Here is a 20202-nt window from a genome sequence, read left to right as displayed (position 1 = left end):
AAATTGTAGTTTACAAACTTTACAATTCTGTGCTGCTGGAATAAATTGTAGTTTACAACTTTACAATTCTGTGCTGCTGAAATTGTTAATATTGCTTTGAGCCTTTGATTCTTTGAACTTTGAAGCTCTGTAATTTTTTTCTGTCATAGTTGTTGCAGACCGTAGACACTGATTAGTGATTACATGATGCTAATCTTGTTATTATTTTGTTATTTTGAATTTGATTGTAATTTGTACTTTAAAAGATGCCTAGCGATGGTTAAGAAAGGATCCGGCATGGAATTACTCACATTTGGAGAATCCGAAAGATACAAATGCCGTCACTTGTAACTTTTGTGCAAAAGTTACAAAAGGAGGTATTTATCGGGCTAAGCAACACTTAGTTGGAGGGTATAGAAATGTGAGTGCATGCACAAGATGCCCATTTAGTGTTAGAGAAGAAATCAAAGAGTACATGAGTAAGAAAAAGGAAGAAAAAGAGCAAATGAATTTGTTACCTAGTGATGAAATTAATTTCATTGATGGAGAGGATGAGGATGATGCTATGGAAGTTAACAATCGGGGAAAAAGGGTAGCTAGTGTAGGTAGTGGCAGTGCTAGTGTCAATTCCTCAAAGATGCAAAAGTAAAAGGGACCGATTGATTTATATTTCACTCCCAGACCGGAAATTGTGGTACAAAAAAGAAAGGAGGGGGGAAAACAAACAACCATTAATGATGCATGCAAGAAAGAGTTGAGAGGAAGAGCGTGTGCTGCTTTTGCAAGGTGGATGTATGATGCAGGAATTGCATTCAATGCTGTTAAGTATGATAGCTTTGCTGAGGTTGTTGAAGCAATTGGACAATATGGTCCTGGCATGAAACCACCTAGTTATCATGAGGTGAGAGTTCCTTTGCTTAGGAAGGAATTGGATAATACCAATGCTTTGATGAATGACCATAGAGAGTAGTGATCAAAATTTGGATGCTCATTAATGGTAGATGGGTGGACAGATAAGAGAGGGAGAACATTGCTTAATTTCCTAATAAATAGTCCAAGGGGAACCATGTTTATTGAATCGATAGATACTTCTTCTTTTTCAAAGGATGGTGCAAAGATGTTTGACTTCCTTAATAAATTTGTGAACCGCATTGGAATAGCAAATGTCGTCCAAGTCGTCACAGATAGTGAATCAAACAATAAGTATGCCGGTAAGAATGTTCAATGTTTATAACTTTTAGAGTTTACATTCTTTACAAATATATAATTTAAATCTTTTTTGATTTACTCATTCTCTTTATATCATTTTTTTCTTTTTCCATTTGGTTTCAAATAGGGAGGATGTTAGAGAAAGAACACCCACATTTGTATTGGACACCATGTGCTGCTCATTGCTTAGACTTGATGTTGGAAGACATTGGGAAATTACCGTCCATCTTTAGAACAATGCAGAGGGCAGTGGAGTTGAATAGTTACATTTATATGCGTCCAAAGTTGTTAAACATTATGAGGAACTTTACTCATAAAAAGGAGTTGCTTAGGCCCGCTAAGACTCGATTTGCTACATGTTTCATCACATTATCAAGTATTCACAAGCAAAAGAATAACTTGAGAAAGATGTTTACTTCAGAAGAATGGAATCGTAGTAAATGGGCGAAAGAGGAAGCCGGTAAAAGAGTTGCTTCTTATGTTTTGATGCCTTCCTTTTGGAACAACATTGTCTTTAGCCTTAAGGTTTCCGGTCCTCTTATTCCGGTTTTGAGATTAGCTGATGGCGAGAAAAAGCCTCCCATGGGATACATTTATACGGCTATGATAGGGCTAAAGAAGCCATTGCAAAATCATTTGGGGGAGTAGAAGATAAATACTCAAATATTTTTGAAATAATTGATAAGAGGTGGAATGTTCAACTTCATTGCCCTTTGTATGCAGCAGGTTATTATTTGAACCCAGAATACTTTTATTCAAATCAAAAAATTGAAGAAGATGAAGAGATTGCAAAGGGTTTGTATGCATGCATTGCAAGGTTAGTCCTGGATGATAAAGATCAAGACAAAATTACTGAGGAACTGTCCTTATATTCTAAAGCTGAGCGCCTCTTTGGTAATCGCTTTGCTATTAGACAGAGAAGTACACGAGCACCAGGTAAAGTGGTAAAGTATATTAAGTTAGTATAGCTAAGTGTTAAAATGATGAAGCTAAATTTGCTAAACATCATTATTAATTTTTTTTAATAGCTAATTGGTGGGAAGCTTATGGCAAGTCAACAAAACTTCTCCAAAAGTTTGCTATAAAGGTTTTAAGCCTTACTTGCAGTTCTTCTGGTTGTGAACGAAATTGGAGCGTGTTTGAGCATATAAGTATATACTATTTACTAACTAGGTTTGTAATTTAATTGTTGAAAATTAAAATTTTAATTTTTTATACTTACTAGTTAAAATTGAATTTATTGCAGCTTCATAACAAGAAAAGAAATAGGCTCGCTCAAACAACGTTGAATGATTTAGTGTTCATCAAATATAATAGAGCATTGAGGCATCGATATAATATGCGTGACACTCTTGATCCCATTTTACTCGATGACATTAATGAGAGCAACGAGTGGTTGACGGGGAGGATGGATGATTCTGATGCAGAATATGATCTAGTCTATGAAGATGATTCCTTGACATGGGGTGATGTTGCTAATTTTACTGGTATTGGAGAGGCTAGCAGGCCGCAACGGTCTACTAGATCAAAATCTAGTTCTAGTTCACGGTTACCAACAAAGGGAGTAAGAAGTTCTTCAGTTCAACTTGTGGATGAGGATGAGGATGATTCAGATGAGATAGAAGAGGATCCTAAGAATTATGAATCATTTAGTGACGATCAAAATGATGTTATGCTTATTAATGACAAGGATGATATTTAGATTCGTTGGTGTTGTCTTCTTAGGAAGAAATGATGTTTATATTTGTTTTAGTTTTATCTTATATTTCTCCTTAGTTGACTTTTGTATCTTTATGTTAATATGTTTGATTATTCACTGAATCATTGTTGAACTCAAATACTTGATTTACTTGGTTTTGGCATCTTTATGTTGAATATTTAACTTAAGTAATTCATTTAGTTGACTTTTACATCTTTATATATACTATTGCATCTTCAATACTTTATTGGGTGGGTTTTGTTTTTTTTTTTTCCAACGCGCGCCTCGCTTCAATCGGGCGCGCTCCTCGCCTTGCACCTTGCACCTTGCACCTCAGGCTCCAGGAGGCATTTGCGCTTTTGTGCGCCTTGAGCCTTTAACAACTATGCACTGGATTAAGGAACGAGTTTGGTTTTGATATCAACTGTAACGGGTGAGTACTTCGCTATGATCCAAAAACTTAAACTATTAGGTGGGGCTAATATCCAACCCATATATACCCATTCAATTTTCTCTCTGAATTCGACGTGGGACAATCTCCACCTTGTTATAGTGTACTTGAAGCATTTATAAATGGAATAGGATATTAACTCAATAACTCAATCTCTTAGGGCTGTTTGGTATCCATTTCTATTTTTCGTTTTTGTTTTCATTTGAAACAGACACAATAGTAATTGAAAACATGTTTGATAATGTAAAATTTGTTACAAGAGGTAACGACCCAGCTCCTCATGGATCCGGATCATTAAACGGGTCCTAACCCGACCCAAAAACATCCAAGGGTGAAACGGTAATTTCACGCTAAATTAAAATGTTGAGTTCCAAAAAGGGCAAGATGGTAATTTGCCATATTTCAATAAATTAAGACCCAAAGGACATCATAGTCATTTACGTGTATCACACAATAATTAAAATGAGATCCGGGGTAAAATAGTCCTTTTGGGGCAAAAATATAATTATGGCATTTAATTGGGTCATAAAATAATTAATTTCAACTTCAAATGATGCCAAAGTGTAATTTTAAGAACTTAAATTGGTAATTACATGAAAAGGCAGAACCGGTCGACGTATAATACGTCGACTGGTTTGGGATATGAACAGTGGGAAAACCCACTGCCATGATACCAGTCGACGTACCCCATACGTCGACTGGTTTGGGATCAGGATACCGGTCGACGTATGGGATGCCATAGACTGGTTTGGGACGTTAACAACTCAAACATATACGGTGAAGATACCGGTCGACCGGTTTGGGTTATACGTCGACAGGTTCTAGAAATTTTTCACTCCCACTTTCCACTGTCCTGTGTGACCCTGTACTCCAACTTATGGTCGTTCAACCACCCACGTCACTACACTTACGTGCAAAATTAATACATTTCAACAATAAATTCGAGTACAACAACCACGTTATTGACGTAATTTATCACACGTCACTAAAATACACTAGAGGATTTAGTGTAATTAAAAGTTAATTACATTTTAACATCAAATAAAACTACAACAACTATCAACAACATGAATCACCCCACGTTACTTAAATACACAAAAAAAGGCTTATGTTTGAATAAAACTTAATTACATTATCCAATTGCCATAATTGCAAACTTATTTACATTCTCTAAAAATTATAATTATACATGGAATGGCCAAATACAAAACATCTTCTAACAATTTTCAATTTTGAGGTGAATTGGCATCCGTCGATTCTTTTCCAAGACCTGAAAAAATATATATATAGTAGGGTGAGCTATATGCTCAGTAAGTGACACTTAAGAGTTGCATAGGCCAATGGGAGATAGGGAGCATACAACATAGGGGATTAATACAACATTCCAACCAAATTCGAATACAAAGAATGTAATGCCGTGGAATGCGAATGCATGCCAATGTCACTCCCCATTTTCATTCTCAAAATCATCACTTTCAACTGTTAATACAGCCCGCCCTTTGGTGACCCCGTCACGACACGAGATGAGGATTGGCTAGTATTCTTGACCCTTGGTAATCCCGCGGCGTCATTATGGGGCCCAGCTAGCTCAACCACGCTAGGGCGACTCCCTAGTCCCCTCTAAGCTATATTAACTTCCGGCCCGTTGGTAACCCCGCAGCGACCGGGTTTGCATAAAACCATTTTATCCAAAACACTTCCCCGAAATTCCCAATTTCATTTCGAAACAAATTTCTCCCGTTTCATGCAACCCAATGGTACATGTATGCACATATATTCCATACTTTCAATATTATGGTATTTAAAGAATTACAACACCCAATCAAACATATATCATGTTCAACATTTCTAGAAAGGTCATCAACATAATAAACACAACAAAGCATCAACTAGACATACTTTTCACATAGAACAAGTCATATTCAAGATTGTGAAATTCTCTAGACATCACTTACACAACATTAAAACAATTAATTCTCAATTTAAGCATGTTTATTACACAAAGAAGATAAAATTCACAAAAGAGCAAAAACATCATGCATTAAGGGTCCCTACCTCAAGTTTGCACCAAAACCCTAAAGATGGGTCCTCAAATTCGAACTCCAAAGGAAGGCTCAAAACTGAAATTGTTGGTATGAGTGCGTAGAGCTCGTCGTGCTCTCCGTTTTGCCTCAAACGGTACCTTAATCCGCCAAGTAATGAGAGAGTAATCAAGTCTCAAAGATTGGCTTGAAAAAGAAAAAGAAAATGCAAGTTTGAGAGAGTGGAAGAGAGAGTAAAGGGAGAGAGAATGAGTGATAGACCAAAAATGGTCTCTAGCCACTTATTTGAGATAGTGGTAGGCCCCTCCACTATGAATTCCTTTTTCATTTTCTTTTACTTCAATTCTTACACTACACACAAAAATGGACCACATCAATGCTACATAAATCATATAAAATTAAATGCACAAAAATGCAACTAGACCCAGCCACAATCCCATACGCAACATGTGAAAAGACAAAAATACCCCTGCGACAACACGATTTCCAAAAAACGGAAAATGCCAAAAATCAAAAACGTCACACAAGAGTTTTGGAAGTAAAAACATAAAGACATGTTTTGTAAAAAAGAATTGCAAAATTAAAATATGATTTGGGTCTTTTTCGGCATCAAATGCTATATTATTCAAATTGTAAGAAAAGTTATCAAGTACGTATTTTGCTTCGCTACATACACTACCCACAATAGAAAACATAAAACAAAAGCAATTGCCAGACATATCCTTATTACTTAACTCGTCCGCATCAACAGAACATCCAACCACACCAAAAAGCAATGAATAGAATCACATATTTGGTATTGCTATAAATTCCGTCAGTCATGAGAACCTCAAGTGGGTGATAAAAGAACCCCATTTGAAGCCAATCAGAAGGGGGAGTCGAGCAGACACTTTGACAAGAACAGGGTCACACACTAAACAAAAAATTACATGAACACTTTTCTTATCTAGCTGTGATCACACATCAGTTAGCTTCTATCGAATCTATCCAGCTGCGACCTGTGATTTTTCTCAGCTTTCTTCTCTTTATCAGCTTCTTCACGCCTGCAGCATTTCTCCAACTACCGGCATCAGCATATAAACTTGACAACAACAAGCTGCTTCCTGCACTGCCAGGCTCGAGCTCACGAAGATGCTCAACTGCTATTTCAGCAAGATCTATATTCCCATGCTGTCTACATGCCCCTAACAATGCTCCCCATACATACAAATCAGGCTCAATGGGCATTGTTTTAATCAAATCATAAGCCTCAGAAATTTCCCCTGCTCTACCGAGAAGATCCACCATGCATGCATAATGCTCTAATCTTGGCTTGATCCCATACTTCTCCTGCATTGCGCGGAACAAACTCTGTCCAAGTTCAATCATCCCAACATGACTACAGGCATTGAGAGCCGCAGTGAAAGTCAAGTGATCTGGTTTCTTATTCTCCTTCTCTACCATCTCATTAAAGAGCTCAATCGCTTCATTGCAATACCCATGATTCGCGTATCCAAAAATCATGGAATTCCAAGTAACTGTGTTTCTTTCAGACATCTTATGAAACAATGTTCTTGCTTCATATATTAAACCACATTTTGCATACATGTCTATAAGAGCACTCCTCACGAATATATCTTCTTCAACTCCAATCATCACTGCATACCCATGAATCTCCTTCCCACGCCTCAAGTCTGCCTTGGTTGCGCAAGCAGGCAAGAGACTACTAATTGCAGCGGAACTAGGATGCAACCCAAGATCCAACATATGCTTGAATGTCTCAAAAGCCTTGCTGTTACGGAAATTCTGCACAAACCCAGAAATAACTGAAGTCCATGACACCGTGTCAGGCTCAACACCGTCAACGCGCATCAATTGAAAAAGTTCAGAGATCATTGATTCATCGCCTGCTTGTGCAAAGCCGGCAATTAATGTATTCCATGTTACCACATTGCGCTTCACTCCCATTAGTTTCATTTCCTGAACCAAACTCCATGCTTCTTTAACACACCCGTGTTGAGCATAGCCAGAAATCATGGTATTCAATGCCACCAAATCTTTCTCAAACATCCCATTGAACACCCGCTCGGCCTTTCCAACCTGCCCACATTTTGAGTACATATCTATCAATGCACTATTGACAAAAGTATCGGATTCAAACTCACACTTTAGAACTAAAGTATGTATCTTCTCTCCGGTTTGTTGATCAGATAGATGACCACATGCTTTGAGAACGCTAGGAAGGACAAACTTGTTGGGTTTTAGGCCTTCTCTCTGCATTTCACAGAAGACACCCATAGCCTCCTGATAGAAACCACGGCGGGCATAGGCCCCAATCAGAACAATCCAACGTCGGATATTTGTTTCAGGAATTTTGTCAAACAGTTTGCGAGCATCGGATAATCGTCCAAGCTGTGAGTAGAGGGCTATGAGCTTAGAGGCAAAATGGGTCAAACGAGCTAAGCCATTGATGATCAGGTGTGCGTGTAATGCTCTGCCCGATTTCCAGGTTCGATCACGTGTGTACAACTCGATGAGGTTTGTATATGCATCGGATGAAAGATGAAAGTAACGGTGTTTTTTAATAAGGATTCTATGATGGGCCCTAGAAATAGTTGTTCCCTTGAAGAGTGTGTGCATCTTACAAGCGCGGGAAAGAAACCAGGCAACATTTCAATTGGAGAGTGAGGATTATTTCATTAATATGTAAAGCTTTTATTTATGTATTTATATATATGCCTCACTCCTGCATTATGGGAGCCGAGCAATTTTAACATGAAATGGGAGTAATTTTTAAAAATTAACTATAAAAAAGAGTTAAAAGAAAAAGAAAAAGTCAAGATAATCACATTCAGGTAAGATTAAGGAAGGGGAAATTCAAAACTCTAGTCAGCGCCCATATGCTATGATGGGGACTTCAAATATGTGAGGCCTCGACTAATCGGGTGTCACGATGTCTATCATTATTTTTCAAGTAACCATAATAATGACGATACATTCTTTTTCGTGAAATATTAAATGTTGTCTGAATTGCAAGGCTCAAAGAGTTTTATATAATACAATGAGAATAAAAGATTCCATTGAATTGAATAGGAATTTACAAATCAAATAAATAGTGAGAATTTTTTAATCCTTTGTAATTTGAAAATTCGTCTATAAATTGGCACCCTTAAGAGTACACAGTCGTTTGTTAAGTAAATTAGTCAAATTTGAACAACATTTGGAGCTACACTCACAAACATATTCTCAATTGATTTAGCAAGACTTATTTGGATTTGTTAACCATTTTTATTTTTATTTTTTATTGATATTGATCTCAAGATCGAGCTTAAAATTGACTAAACATACCAAGCAAGTTAGGCTTGACCGATATATTTGGATTTGACTATAAGACAATTGTTTGATTAATCGAACTAAGCTCAAAAACTCAAGCTTGAGTCGAGCACATTTAGCTGGCATGATTGTAGCCAAAACCAAAGGTTAAATCCCTATAACCTATGTAAATCCCTTAACATTGTCTCTATGAATCACAACACATTCGTTGCCAAAGCAAACTGCGTGACGCATCATTCTCTATCTAGCAAGCACAGTAGTTACATTCCAAATTCGAGAGAGAGAGAGAGAGAGAGAGAGAGAGAGAGAGAGAGGCCATTAAATAAAATTCATTGTAATGTTTAAAACATAACATTTCAAATAAATTATAAATGCGAGCCCTCTATTTCAAACCAAAAAAATATATAGAGAGATATAGATAAAAGTATTTACTACATTTTGATTATCCAGCAATAAAATATTTCCAGGCATTTCCTTGCTTCAGGAAAGGCTACATGAGAATGAAGATAAGCCGCAGAAAGTATGAAGCCTACTTATAAAAAGCCTTCATCGTTATAGATAACTCAAAAACTTGCAACATCCAGATATAGCTCCAAGAATCCTTTGTCAGACAAAACAAGATTAACGTACCAGTAAAACCATGAAACACTTCAATTCAAAATCGCTCTCCATATCTGAAGAACACAGCACCAGTGCCAGAGTTGTGATCAACGGCATACTCAGCCCGTCCTTGGCCTAACTTGACCCCACCATACGAGGAACCGTGACCTATTCGCCTGTAAACCTCCGTTGGGTTTCCCTTGACATCCTTTGAACTTCCAAGATCATTACCATGCTCTGCAAATGCATAGACATGCGTGTTCTTCACAGGCATCCGCAGCTCAGCAGCAAGCTGCACGAACCCATAAGAACTTATTTTACCAATAATTTGTTAAGGGCACATCCATAGATTGTTAACTGTTATAATGGCCTGTTGAAGGTAACAACTGACTCCAATGACTCTTACCTCCAGGATATTTCTGGCTGCACCTATCTCGCCCATAGCGTAACCCCTCACTGAATAAGGCCCCCCAAGTGTAAAAGCATCATAACTTGGAAGGTCTCCCACACAACCACCATAATGGCCATGTAGGACTAGCACAGGTGGTGGTGGTTTCCCAGCACCTTCCTCCACTTCTTTTAGCTGGATAAATCTTGTCACTGTTAGCTGGTGACGATTAAAGAAAGGAAACTTACTGCCGATGCCAAGACCTTGGTTCAGCTGCAATATTCATATGCAAAATACGCATGTCAGCAGGTAATGCAAGTCCTTGTTACATATGAAGATCATCTGAACTAGAAGACACTATTAATATTGTAATAATATTGAAAACAGGAATTTGCTCCGAATTGTCAGTCAAAAACTAGCACCTTCCCTTTTATGTAACACCCATGAGACACAAAGAAAATGGTTGTCTTGAAGTCTTCAGCACATATACATTTCAGGAAAACAAGAATATATGATTTCAGAAGGATAATTAACTGTTATTGCATCATTAAAAATAAAGAATTCGAGAGAACCAACGGAATTCAGATTAACGGACCTGAATGGCATTAAATAATCAATGCATTCTTCTGATGACCATAATATTTTTTTAAGGAAACAGAAATTATTTACAGGAAGTATATCCAAAGTTGGGCAGAAAAACTAAGAAACACATACATAGTAAAAGCACTGAACCACTTGTAATGTTCTTCAATGAGCCACTCCTAACACTGTCAATTATATCGGCTTTATTATATCAAGGACATCCAGATTTATGTTACTCTCAAATAGTAGAAATAAGTAAGGACATATATATGACATAAGCTTACGCAATCCGCTGGGGACACACCCAAAAAAGAAAAACGAATGACTCTCACCTGGAACACATTCCTCTCACCAACTATTGCTCCATTTACAAACTTAGTGTTATCACGGGTAATATTTGCCTGGAGAAATGCCATTCGGTCAATGCCAGTGCCACTAAGTGTTGTTGGAGGTCCGTCTGAACTAATTTCTCCACTTGGCAACACCCTTTGACCAAGTCGAGAAATACATTTGCTTTCATCACGAGTTGTTATCTCTTCCATCACAAGTCCGTAAGTGAATTTGCTCTGACGAGTGAAATTCTGCACACAAATATCAGTCAGAAAGTCATATTTTTTCATACGCAGGTATTTGTATTGATCTCAAATGATACGTCAATCAATACATAGAGCAAAGTGAGGGCATACCCTCACATTACAAAGAAAACAAGGGAAATAGAGAAGTACCACTTCCAGTACATCTCAAAGACAAAAATACCGCAAAAATAGTTACAAGACAGCACAAACATCTTGCACACAAAGTCCTGCTGCATCCACCACTTGAAACCAGGTAGTTCTAGCTACCTCTGTAGGATCTCTACAAGAACCTTGATGGTACCTCATGTTTCTCTCCCTCCAAATGGCCCATAAAACTGCCTCTAGTGTGCTGTTCAAACCATTGCCATAAGTGATCAAAGGATTCAATGGTAGGCAAGGACCAGTGAAACAGCTCAGCAAATCAGCTCCAAATGTCCACTGAGAAACTACTAAACCACATGATGAAGGGCCTCCTGAGATTTATAAGCATTATATTAGAGAAGAGCCAAAAGAGTGCACAATACCTCTGTGATATTAGCTTTGACACCAGCTCGATCAACCCAAATAGGGGGGACTTTGTCCACTTCTGGCCCACCGGTGAAAACTGGGCTAAGTCTGCTGCTGTTAAAGCAGCTTGCTCGGAATGTACGGTTGCGAGGCTTATACACACCATCTAAATATGGATGCACATACTCAAGCTTAAAAGCAAGATCACGCTGCAAAAAAAATTACCCATTAACATTGTATGATGCAAAATCATTTCTATAAATGATGTTATTTTTACATCGAAGTAAAAATCACCTGAGGGTTGAGGAAGTTTCTAGCCGTCACTGAACCAAGAAGAGACCTATTTAACCCTTTCATATTTCGGTGCTCAAAGGAAACAGTTCCACCAGGATGGAATGAAGCCTAAAATGGTAGCAAATAAACAAAATTCCAATCAGAGTTAGAACAGCAAAATTGAAAGCCCAAATCCTTAGTCCTCATCAAGTAGAGATTAGCTATTGACTTAATACCAGTGCAGGACGACCTCCGCGTTCAGTAACAATACTCCACTCTGTACTGACTTCAGCAGACTTTTGTTCTAATTCTTTAAGATTAAACTCAACAATGACCCCTCCCCCATTCTTCTCATCAGGTATTGGATTAACTTCACAACTAGAAAACAAGGATAACACACGTGTGTTCCTTAGAGCTTGTTTTGCAGCTTCTATATTAAAAGCATGCCCTTGTGTGAGCTGTTAACACAATTATAACATTCGGTAAATAACAAACAAAACCCTCTTAGCTATATGGATAACAAACAAAATTGGATACATAAAGCATCAAACATTATCAAATCTCCATGAATATGACTAATTTAACAAAGCAAAATCCATTCTGCACAAATTGATGGATGACAAACATCAATAGGCTACCTGTTTGGGTATTTCTCGACTCAAAACTGCGAATTGGGTGTTCCCCTCGCATACATTCCCAAGCTTATCCTGAAACTGAATCACCAACTGCGTAATATCCCCTTCCACAACCTCGCAAACCAGCTCCCTGGGATTTGAAATTCTAAATTTCACAACTTGAGCGTATACATACCCCTCGTTGTCGTACCACTTTTGAACCCGGTCCTTAATCTTCTGCAACAACCTGGCGCTCAAATTGCCTTGCCCTCTCATCATCTCTAACACCTCTCCGTGCACCGGCATTGGCAACAAACATGGCCTCGCCGTCCTGACTCTCCTCCTATAATTATTCTTTTCACTCCAATAGTACTCCAATTTCTCCTTCCCCGTCATGTCAGGGTCCATTTCAATCGGCTTGGACTGGGGCATTAAACCGACATTTATGCACCTAAACTTGTCCGCCGATTGCCATGTACTCTCCGTAAATGATATGGTTATTGCAATAGTGCCATCCGGGTTGGTCTTCCCTTCAAGATCCACCTTCTTAAAATATCCACAAGTCGCGAGTGTTTCGAGCTCCTTCTGGAATTGGGCTTTGGTGTATATACAGCTGGGCCGGATTGAAACCATATAAAAGAAGGAATCTCCGGTGCCGGCGGTGGTGATCCGACTAAGTCGATCGAAGAACAAAATTTCAGAGACTTTGTATTTCTTGAACCCATTAAGCTTGTTGAGCTGTACCACAATGTTGACAGGTAACCCGTGTGAGTTCCATTCTTGAGATTGTGATTCGTCATCTTTAGCGATCGCGGCAGGAGAGAATACTTTTGACCAAAAACCGCCGTCTCCGCCACCTCCACCACTGCCGCCGCTGCCTCCGCCTCCGCCTCCGCCGTTGCCCCAACCACCTGTAATGCGACCGTACAGGTTGGTGAGAGGGGGGCCAAAGAGAAAGAGGAGGCCGGTGGCGGCCGACAGGGCTAGAGATTTTTGGAGGAGTAGGAGGGGGGGGTTTAAGCGATGTACATTTTAAAGGTTCAGGGTTTTGGGAAGAGGAGTTGGGTTTTAAAGGATCAGGGTTTTGGGAAGAGGAGGTGCGTTTTACAGGTTTAGGGTTTTGGGAAGAGGTGATGGGTACGCGAGTGGAGTTGGGTAGGCGAGAGGTGGCGGGTAGGCGGATGGTGGTGGGGAAGCGAGAGGTGGCGGGTAGGTGGATGGTGGTGGATAGGCGAGTGGCGGTGGAGTGAAATGAGGGATTGAGATTCAGGAGAAGTTGCCCCGGGCCGGCGACCGTTGCCATGGCAGATAAGGAGGGAAGGTAAGGAGAGAGAGAGTGGGTTTTTTACTGTGTCCTACCAGCTGCTGGCGAATTTTCAGGTGTTGCGGACCAACTGAACATCTCCACATCACGGATGATGTTTTGTCCTTAGCCAAAAGTTTTCGAGGCCAACTTTAATGACTAGGTGGATACAGTGGCACGGGAGCACTCCACAACCAGACGGTGGTTGTATCAAAGTTCTCGAGCTAAAGTTTTTTTTTTTTTTTTTTCCGAGGGACTCGGAGTGCAAGGAGTTAGAGAACTTTATTTGGATATGAAACGGAACTTCAAGGCCCCTCATTTTTTTATTTTTTTTGGGAAAAAACTAGTAACATGCATCTCCTCGACTACGCCAAGCTTTGGTGGTACACTCTAACTGAGTAATACCTCGAAGAAGGAACCGAAGGAGTCCTCCTCCTCCTCATCCTCTTTTTTTATTTTTATTGTGGCAACCAATGAGCACTTACAAGCAAGAACTGTGACGACCCTGATTTTGTAAGTCAGTGTGTTTTGTGATGAATCGAAATTTAACTCGATAACGAATTTGAAATGCGAAAGCGAAAACATAAATAAGGTATATAGGGATATACAATATCCCTAGGACGCTAAAGTGATCTTCTATGTGTTCGCGGAACTTCACGAGAACTGACGCGAAATAAAAGAACAAAAAAAGACCAAAAGAAGTCCCCAAGGGTAAAATGGTCCTTTTTACATGGAAGCAACGTCTCAAGAAATGCATATCATTCCCAAGACACATCCGGAAGTCATGAAATCCAAAGAAAGCAAGCGGAGGCAATAAAAAAGAAAAACTGGGCAAGTTTAGCCCCAAGGACAAACTGATAATTTTTTAAAAATATCCAAGTGTAACCGAGTACACCAATGGATTGACAACGAAAAATTAATCAAGTTAGACTCAAAATTCGTTTGATTCGGATTCCGAACGAAAAAGATATGGCCTATCGACGAAAAACGAACAAATAACGTATAAAAGGGCAAACTGAAAATTTTTCAGAAAGATCTGGGTGCAACCGAGCACACCGTTGGAAAGATAGCGAAAAAAATAATAAATTTCGAAAAAAAATTCATCTTATTTGGAGTTTGGACGAAGGAGAACGAGCGAAAACAAAAATTGACGTCAGGATGTCGAGACAGGAGCACCATGGGTGCCCACGGCGCACTCCTAGTGCGCGCGCGCCAACGAACACCACCACGAGCATCCTTACAAGCACCCTGACATGTTATAGGCCTGCATAGATTTTGGAGTTTGAAATGCAATTTTGAAGGCCTAAATGGCATTTTTTGGAAAAAAGTTGTGAAGTAACCCCAAAAAAAAAATCATGTTTTTGTTTAAAATACTTTAATTGTTTTGATATTTCCCTGATTTTGTGCGCGGACTTGATCAACCCGTGTTCCGAAATTAAGGGGTATTACACCAACTCTTTCTCTCTGTTTTCCTCTCAAAACTCTCTGGTTTGTGTGTAACCCTATGCAGACATATAATGTTATATTTGTAGGCTTCTATACAAACTTAATTCTAATTCCAACCTAGTAATAAGTCGGCTACCCTAAGGAGAAGAAAAGAAAATAAAAGAAAAATACATAAGTCAGCTAACCCGTGAAAATATAAAAACCCTAGAATTATATTACAAATTAATTAATGAATAAAAATATAATTCAATTATTAATAATTATTAATAATTAAACTAATCCACTTATACATATATACCCATATATACATGTCTAAACATTCATGGGTATTAACCGTACCCATTTAATCCATACCATCCAATCCCATCCTTAATAACATTAAACACTTTAATTTAAATATTTAATTCAAGTCACCTATGCTATAATTTCAATTAAACAAATAAGGCCAGTTAGACAAATAAATTAATTTAAACCATTAATGAACATCCACAAAAGCATATAATGTAAGTAACACAAAGAAATCAATTCAAACAATTAAACAATTAACAATTAAACAAATTGACAAATAATCAAGTAAAGAATTTAAAAATGCACAAAAACCATAAAAGAAAATACCGAAACTATCCTTTTAAAATTAGGAGTATTACAAATCCTTTCATCCATGCCCCTACGGGAAAAAGAAACAACCGGCAAGCTTTTCTCCAAAAATAAAGTTAAGCATTTCGAGAAAATCAACTGGAATGAAAACTCGTGAAGTCAAAACTCAACTCCGAACACGGAAAGTGAGGTTATGCCAACAAAGTGACAAACGGGAAAAGCACGAAAAGTGAATACTGTCTAAAAAATGAAAATGTGGAAATGATTCGGTCATTAAAGAAAGTTGTCAATCCAAATGAAAGAGTCTAGGAAAGAGTCTTGGAAATCATTTCTGAGTACTAGAGACGACACTAAGTGATGAGTAACTGAACTCAGAAAAGAAAATTTAACGGAAAAAATTTATCCGTAAAATTTGAGAAAAAGGAAAGGAAGAAAAATGACCGGGTCATTACAAGAACAACAATAAACTCTAGAGAACAAACATACCATAACCAACCTAATAAACCAAAGAAACAGTCACCCCCAGAAGAAACAAGCAAAAGCATAAAACTCAAGGCATCGCCTTGACAGCCACCCAAAGGATCAATTTGACTCGGTTAACCGGGTTGAGAAGCCCTGTAATACCCCTAGTTTTCAAAAGGATAAAATGGGAATTTAATTTTGATTTTATTACATTTTTATTTAATTATGTGACTTTTGTGTTTTGTGTTCTTAATTGATTTATGGTGAATTTGTTTTATGTGTATTTGCTTAATTGATTATTTTTGTGTATTTAAATTAATTATTAATTAGAAATTGTTTTAATTTAATTGTTGATGTGTTTGGAATGTTTTATTTAATTATATTTATTTATTTATTTTCCTTGGTTTGTTTGTTTTAAATGTCTTATTTTATTATCAATTTGACTCGGTTAACCGGACTGAGAAGCCCTGTAATACCCCTAGTTTTCAAAATGATAAAACGAAAATTTAATTTTGATTTTATTACGTTTTTATTTAATTATGTGATTTTTGTGTTTTGTGTTCTTAATTGATTAATGATGAATTTGTTTTATGTGTATTTGCTTAATTGATTAATTGATTATTTTTGTGTATTTAAATTAATTATTAATTAGAAATTGTTTTAATTTAATTGTTGATGTGTTTGGAATGTTTTATTTAATTATATTTATTTATTTGTTTTCCTTGGTTTATTTGTTTTAAATGTCTTAGTTAATTATCTATTTAATTGTAATGGACGTAACTGTTTGGTCATTTGTTAATACAGTGTTTACGTATATTTAAGTTTAGGGTTTTGTTTTATGTAATTAGGTAAGCCGACGTATAAGTAGGTTGGTATTAGGATTAGGGTTTTTACAGAAGCCTATATATATAGAACAATATATGTCTGCAAGGGTTTGACAAACCCTATTCACGTATTACCTGGAGAGGGGAAAACAGAGGCTCTTGAATGGTTTTGAGAATAAACAGAGAGGGTCTTGGGAGATTTAATAAAGGGAATTGCTTGTGGGTTGAGCCAAGGAGCAACCTAGGTAGAGAGCAGTGGACGGAGGAGGAAGGAATGGTCTTGAAGTTGCCGGATTATAGAGACGACGTTTTAAGGTTTCAAACCGAAACCTAAAGGTAAGTTTCATTCTATCTCCTTCCTGTAAACTTGTATTCTGTGCATTCTATATAGTCTCTAGGGATTAATTCAACTTTTAAAGCTGATGGTTGATGCATGTTATTTCGGACTGTAACTTGTTTTACGTTTAAATAACTGAAATCGGTTTCTTGCATAAACTGTGTTGTTTTTTTTATTTAAACTTCTGTCAATAAATTCACAATAGAATTTGAGGAGTTTCTAGGACTGTTGGGACTTATATTGAACCTTAAGAACTTTAAGAAAATTTGGAACAGAGGACTAAAACTTTGCCGGAAGAAGAAGCGGAGAAGGAAAAACGGAGGCTGGGTGAGTGGAGGCGGCTCCACCCTTCAATGGAGGCGGCTCCATTGAAGTGGAGCTGAATCCACAAGGTGTTGAGGTGGCTCCAATGTGGGTGGAGCCGGCTCAACCTAAAATTGGAGCTGGCTCTACCTTTTGTAATTGCCCAGAAATTATTTTCGGGTAATTTTCTGAGTCCAGGGGCTTAAATGGAATTTTTGGAAACTATTGTGTGGTTTTAAATGTTTAAAATTAACTTGTTAAAGCCTTAAAATAGTTGGTTTATGCTAGGGTACTAATCCTAAGGGGCATCATGAAACATAAACAAATAATAGGCATATTGTCAAGGAAGGAAGGAGGAAGGTGTAAATCGTTAGTTTGTTTTAGCAACTTAAACGGACTGGTGTTAAATTATTTCTGGGATGTTATATAAATAATATATATAATTTAATGAAGGCCAGAAAGGTTGGTTTAGGATGTGGTTATAGACATCATGAACTTTAGGTACTAAATTGCGTGCTGTCAGGAGTTGAGGAAGTTTCCCTCGCTGGTTATGTTTTAACCAATTTAAATGGATTAGTATAAAACACTATTGGGATTTCATATAATGTGTATTTTAGACTTCTGAGTGTCATTATACCACGCACAAGTTTTATAATTGGGGATTAAATGGACGTCATGGGATTTAAAGATTAATTTACATGCCGTCAAGGATTGAGAAGGTTTTAAATGCTAGTCTTCGTTTTATCAATGCGAATGAACCAGTATGGAAGAATTGGTTGGGAATTCTAATATAATGTTGCTCAGTTTATAATTCTGATAATCATTATAACATGTTATGGATGTTAATTGCTGAACTGTATTAAATTTTTGTTCTGTCAATTATATGAAAATTGATGGTGTAAATTGTTTATTATTATTATAACAATTTAAAAGGAGGATCTATGATTCATGATAGGATCTTAATATTATCTGATTTCTATTATGCTGGTTTCTGGATATACTTGATGTTCATTTGAGTGTGCATCATTTGTAGATCATATGCATTATATGCACCGGTATGGGACGGTGGCATATCAGAGATGGATTAGATCAAAAAGTTAAGTCCTACCTCTTCATATGTAAGGAATGGATTAACTAAAACAGTTAAATCCTACATGGATGCATGTCCTGTCAACTAAAATAGTTGAACGACATAACAGATGTTTGCTCTATATTTTTCTGCAATAGGAAGGATAAGGATTTAATTGAAACATTTAAATCCTAAGTAAATGTCGTGTCTTGGCAATGAACAGTTGAGCGGCACTTCATTGGTTTTGGATGGAATTTATATATATATTTATGTTACCACGATATGAGCTTGTGTCTTAGGATCGATGGTTAGGGAGCGTATATGCATTGGGATGCATAACTGGCTATGATGGTTTGATGTGTGCCCTGTTAGGTCTGCTAGTCAGGTTGAGACAGGCCTGTTGTCCAGGGAAAGTCCTGTAGTGCGGATATATTTATATTTACGGATTATTTAGATATTGCTGAGCTATCTAGGATGTATCTGCGTATCGGGTTTATGTACGGATTTTAGTAGGATGGAACTTGCATGTGGGCTTGATCCACTCTTATTTTTCAGGTGTTCGTCAGTATAAGGCTTAGGGCTTGATCGTGTGGGTGCAGATACAGACACTCACTCTTCCGATTACATAGGATTTCTTTTCTTATTTTAGTTTTGGATTTTGGTTTTGTATTTATTGTTCATTTGGAGTTATTAGGGGTCCATTAGATGGATTCCCGAGTTGTACAGATTTGAAGGATTTAAATGATATTAATTTATTATTTTAGTTAGAGGATTTTTATATTTAGATTTCTGTTTAGCGTATTAATTTATTCTTATTTCATTTTGTATTCCTACTTGTTTACATATTGATTGTTTGGTATCTCTTGGATCTGTGCTCAGACTTGATCACCCGTGACTCTAGAATCGAGGGGTATTACAAGCCCCAACCAGAAGTGCAAGCTGTATAGCGAAGGACTGTGATGGAGACGAGTTGGATTGACCGGATTCCCCATTATGAGCACCAGATGTCCCACCTTGATCCGACTGAAGGCCAAGCAAAGCACCAAACGAAAACTAGTTATGAAACACACCTTTCTAGGGATTGACCATCGAAGCTTTGCGCTTATTTCCATCCACCTTACAAATACTAGGAACACTGCCAGACGAAAGTTGGCGTCTCTTACGACCTTTCTGCGTTGAGGAAGATCCCTGGTTTTGCGATGACGCCGAGCTAGTCGAAGTCCTTCCTTTATATACCACAGCCACCCTTTCCCTTTCCTTCCAGCCTTAGTTAGTTGATCCCACCTCTGCAAAGGTAAAACTCTTCCTGGACACTAAGAAGTAGGAGGAACACAGTGCATGGGCTCTTCAAGATTCGCGGATGCCACAAAACTCTGAGACGATGATCGTTGAATCCCTTTATCGTCAGGACCATGAACGTCATCAACAAATGGGATAAGCGCTTCAGAATTCCCAATCCCAATGACCTACTTGCCAATAAAACTAGGTACCATAATAAGGCTAGTAGAATATTCACCATGACCGTCTTCAGCAACCACTAGCGTGTGCACACCCATAGTAGAAAATGCCACTTCTACATTATTCAAGTTGTCTAATTGACACAGAGAAGGAGGCCGAACCTGTTGATGAC

General features: G+C 37.8%; 3 protein-coding genes across 3 annotated transcripts; 1 reads left to right on the top strand and 2 right to left on the bottom strand.

Moving 5' to 3' along the window:
• Positions 1 to 454: 454 nt before the first annotated feature.
• LOC132269733 (uncharacterized) lies at positions 455 to 2890 on the top strand. The gene is made up of 7 exons (XM_059770986.1): positions 455 to 584; positions 783 to 880; positions 1085 to 1190; positions 1316 to 1753; positions 1915 to 2124; positions 2217 to 2275; positions 2435 to 2890. Exons 1-7 carry the CDS (start codon positions 455 to 457, stop codon positions 2888 to 2890), a joined length of 1497 nt encoding a protein of 498 aa, XP_059626969.1.
• Positions 2891 to 5992: 3102 nt separating this feature from the next.
• Positions 5993 to 8276, bottom strand: LOC132269411 (pentatricopeptide repeat-containing protein At5g59600). The gene has a single exon (XM_059770596.1). The coding sequence runs from the start codon at positions 7997 to 7999 to the stop codon at positions 6344 to 6346; it is 1656 nt and encodes a 551-aa protein (XP_059626579.1). The 5' UTR covers positions 8000 to 8276; the 3' UTR covers positions 5993 to 6343.
• An 869-nt stretch (positions 8277 to 9145) lies between these two features.
• Positions 9146 to 13996, bottom strand: LOC132269409 (protein TOC75-3, chloroplastic-like). Its single transcript, XM_059770595.1, has 8 exons — positions 13280 to 13996; positions 12256 to 13245; positions 11854 to 12075; positions 11639 to 11746; positions 11362 to 11553; positions 10595 to 10843; positions 9699 to 9953; positions 9146 to 9584 (listed from the first exon to the last, which is right to left on the bottom strand). Exons 1-8 carry the CDS (start codon positions 13532 to 13534, stop codon positions 9348 to 9350), a joined length of 2508 nt encoding a protein of 835 aa, XP_059626578.1. The 5' UTR covers positions 13535 to 13996; the 3' UTR covers positions 9146 to 9347.
• Between the last annotated feature and the right edge of the window lie 6206 nt (positions 13997 to 20202).

This window comes from Cornus florida, unplaced genomic scaffold (assembly GCF_030987335.1).
Source record: "Cornus florida cultivar Cherokee Brave unplaced genomic scaffold, ASM3098733v1 CherokeeBrave_3.0.0_Hap2_Chr08, whole genome shotgun sequence".
NCBI lineage: Eukaryota > Viridiplantae > Streptophyta > Magnoliopsida > Cornales > Cornaceae > Cornus > Cornus florida.
This window is presented reverse-complemented; position numbering and strand designations above follow the sequence as displayed.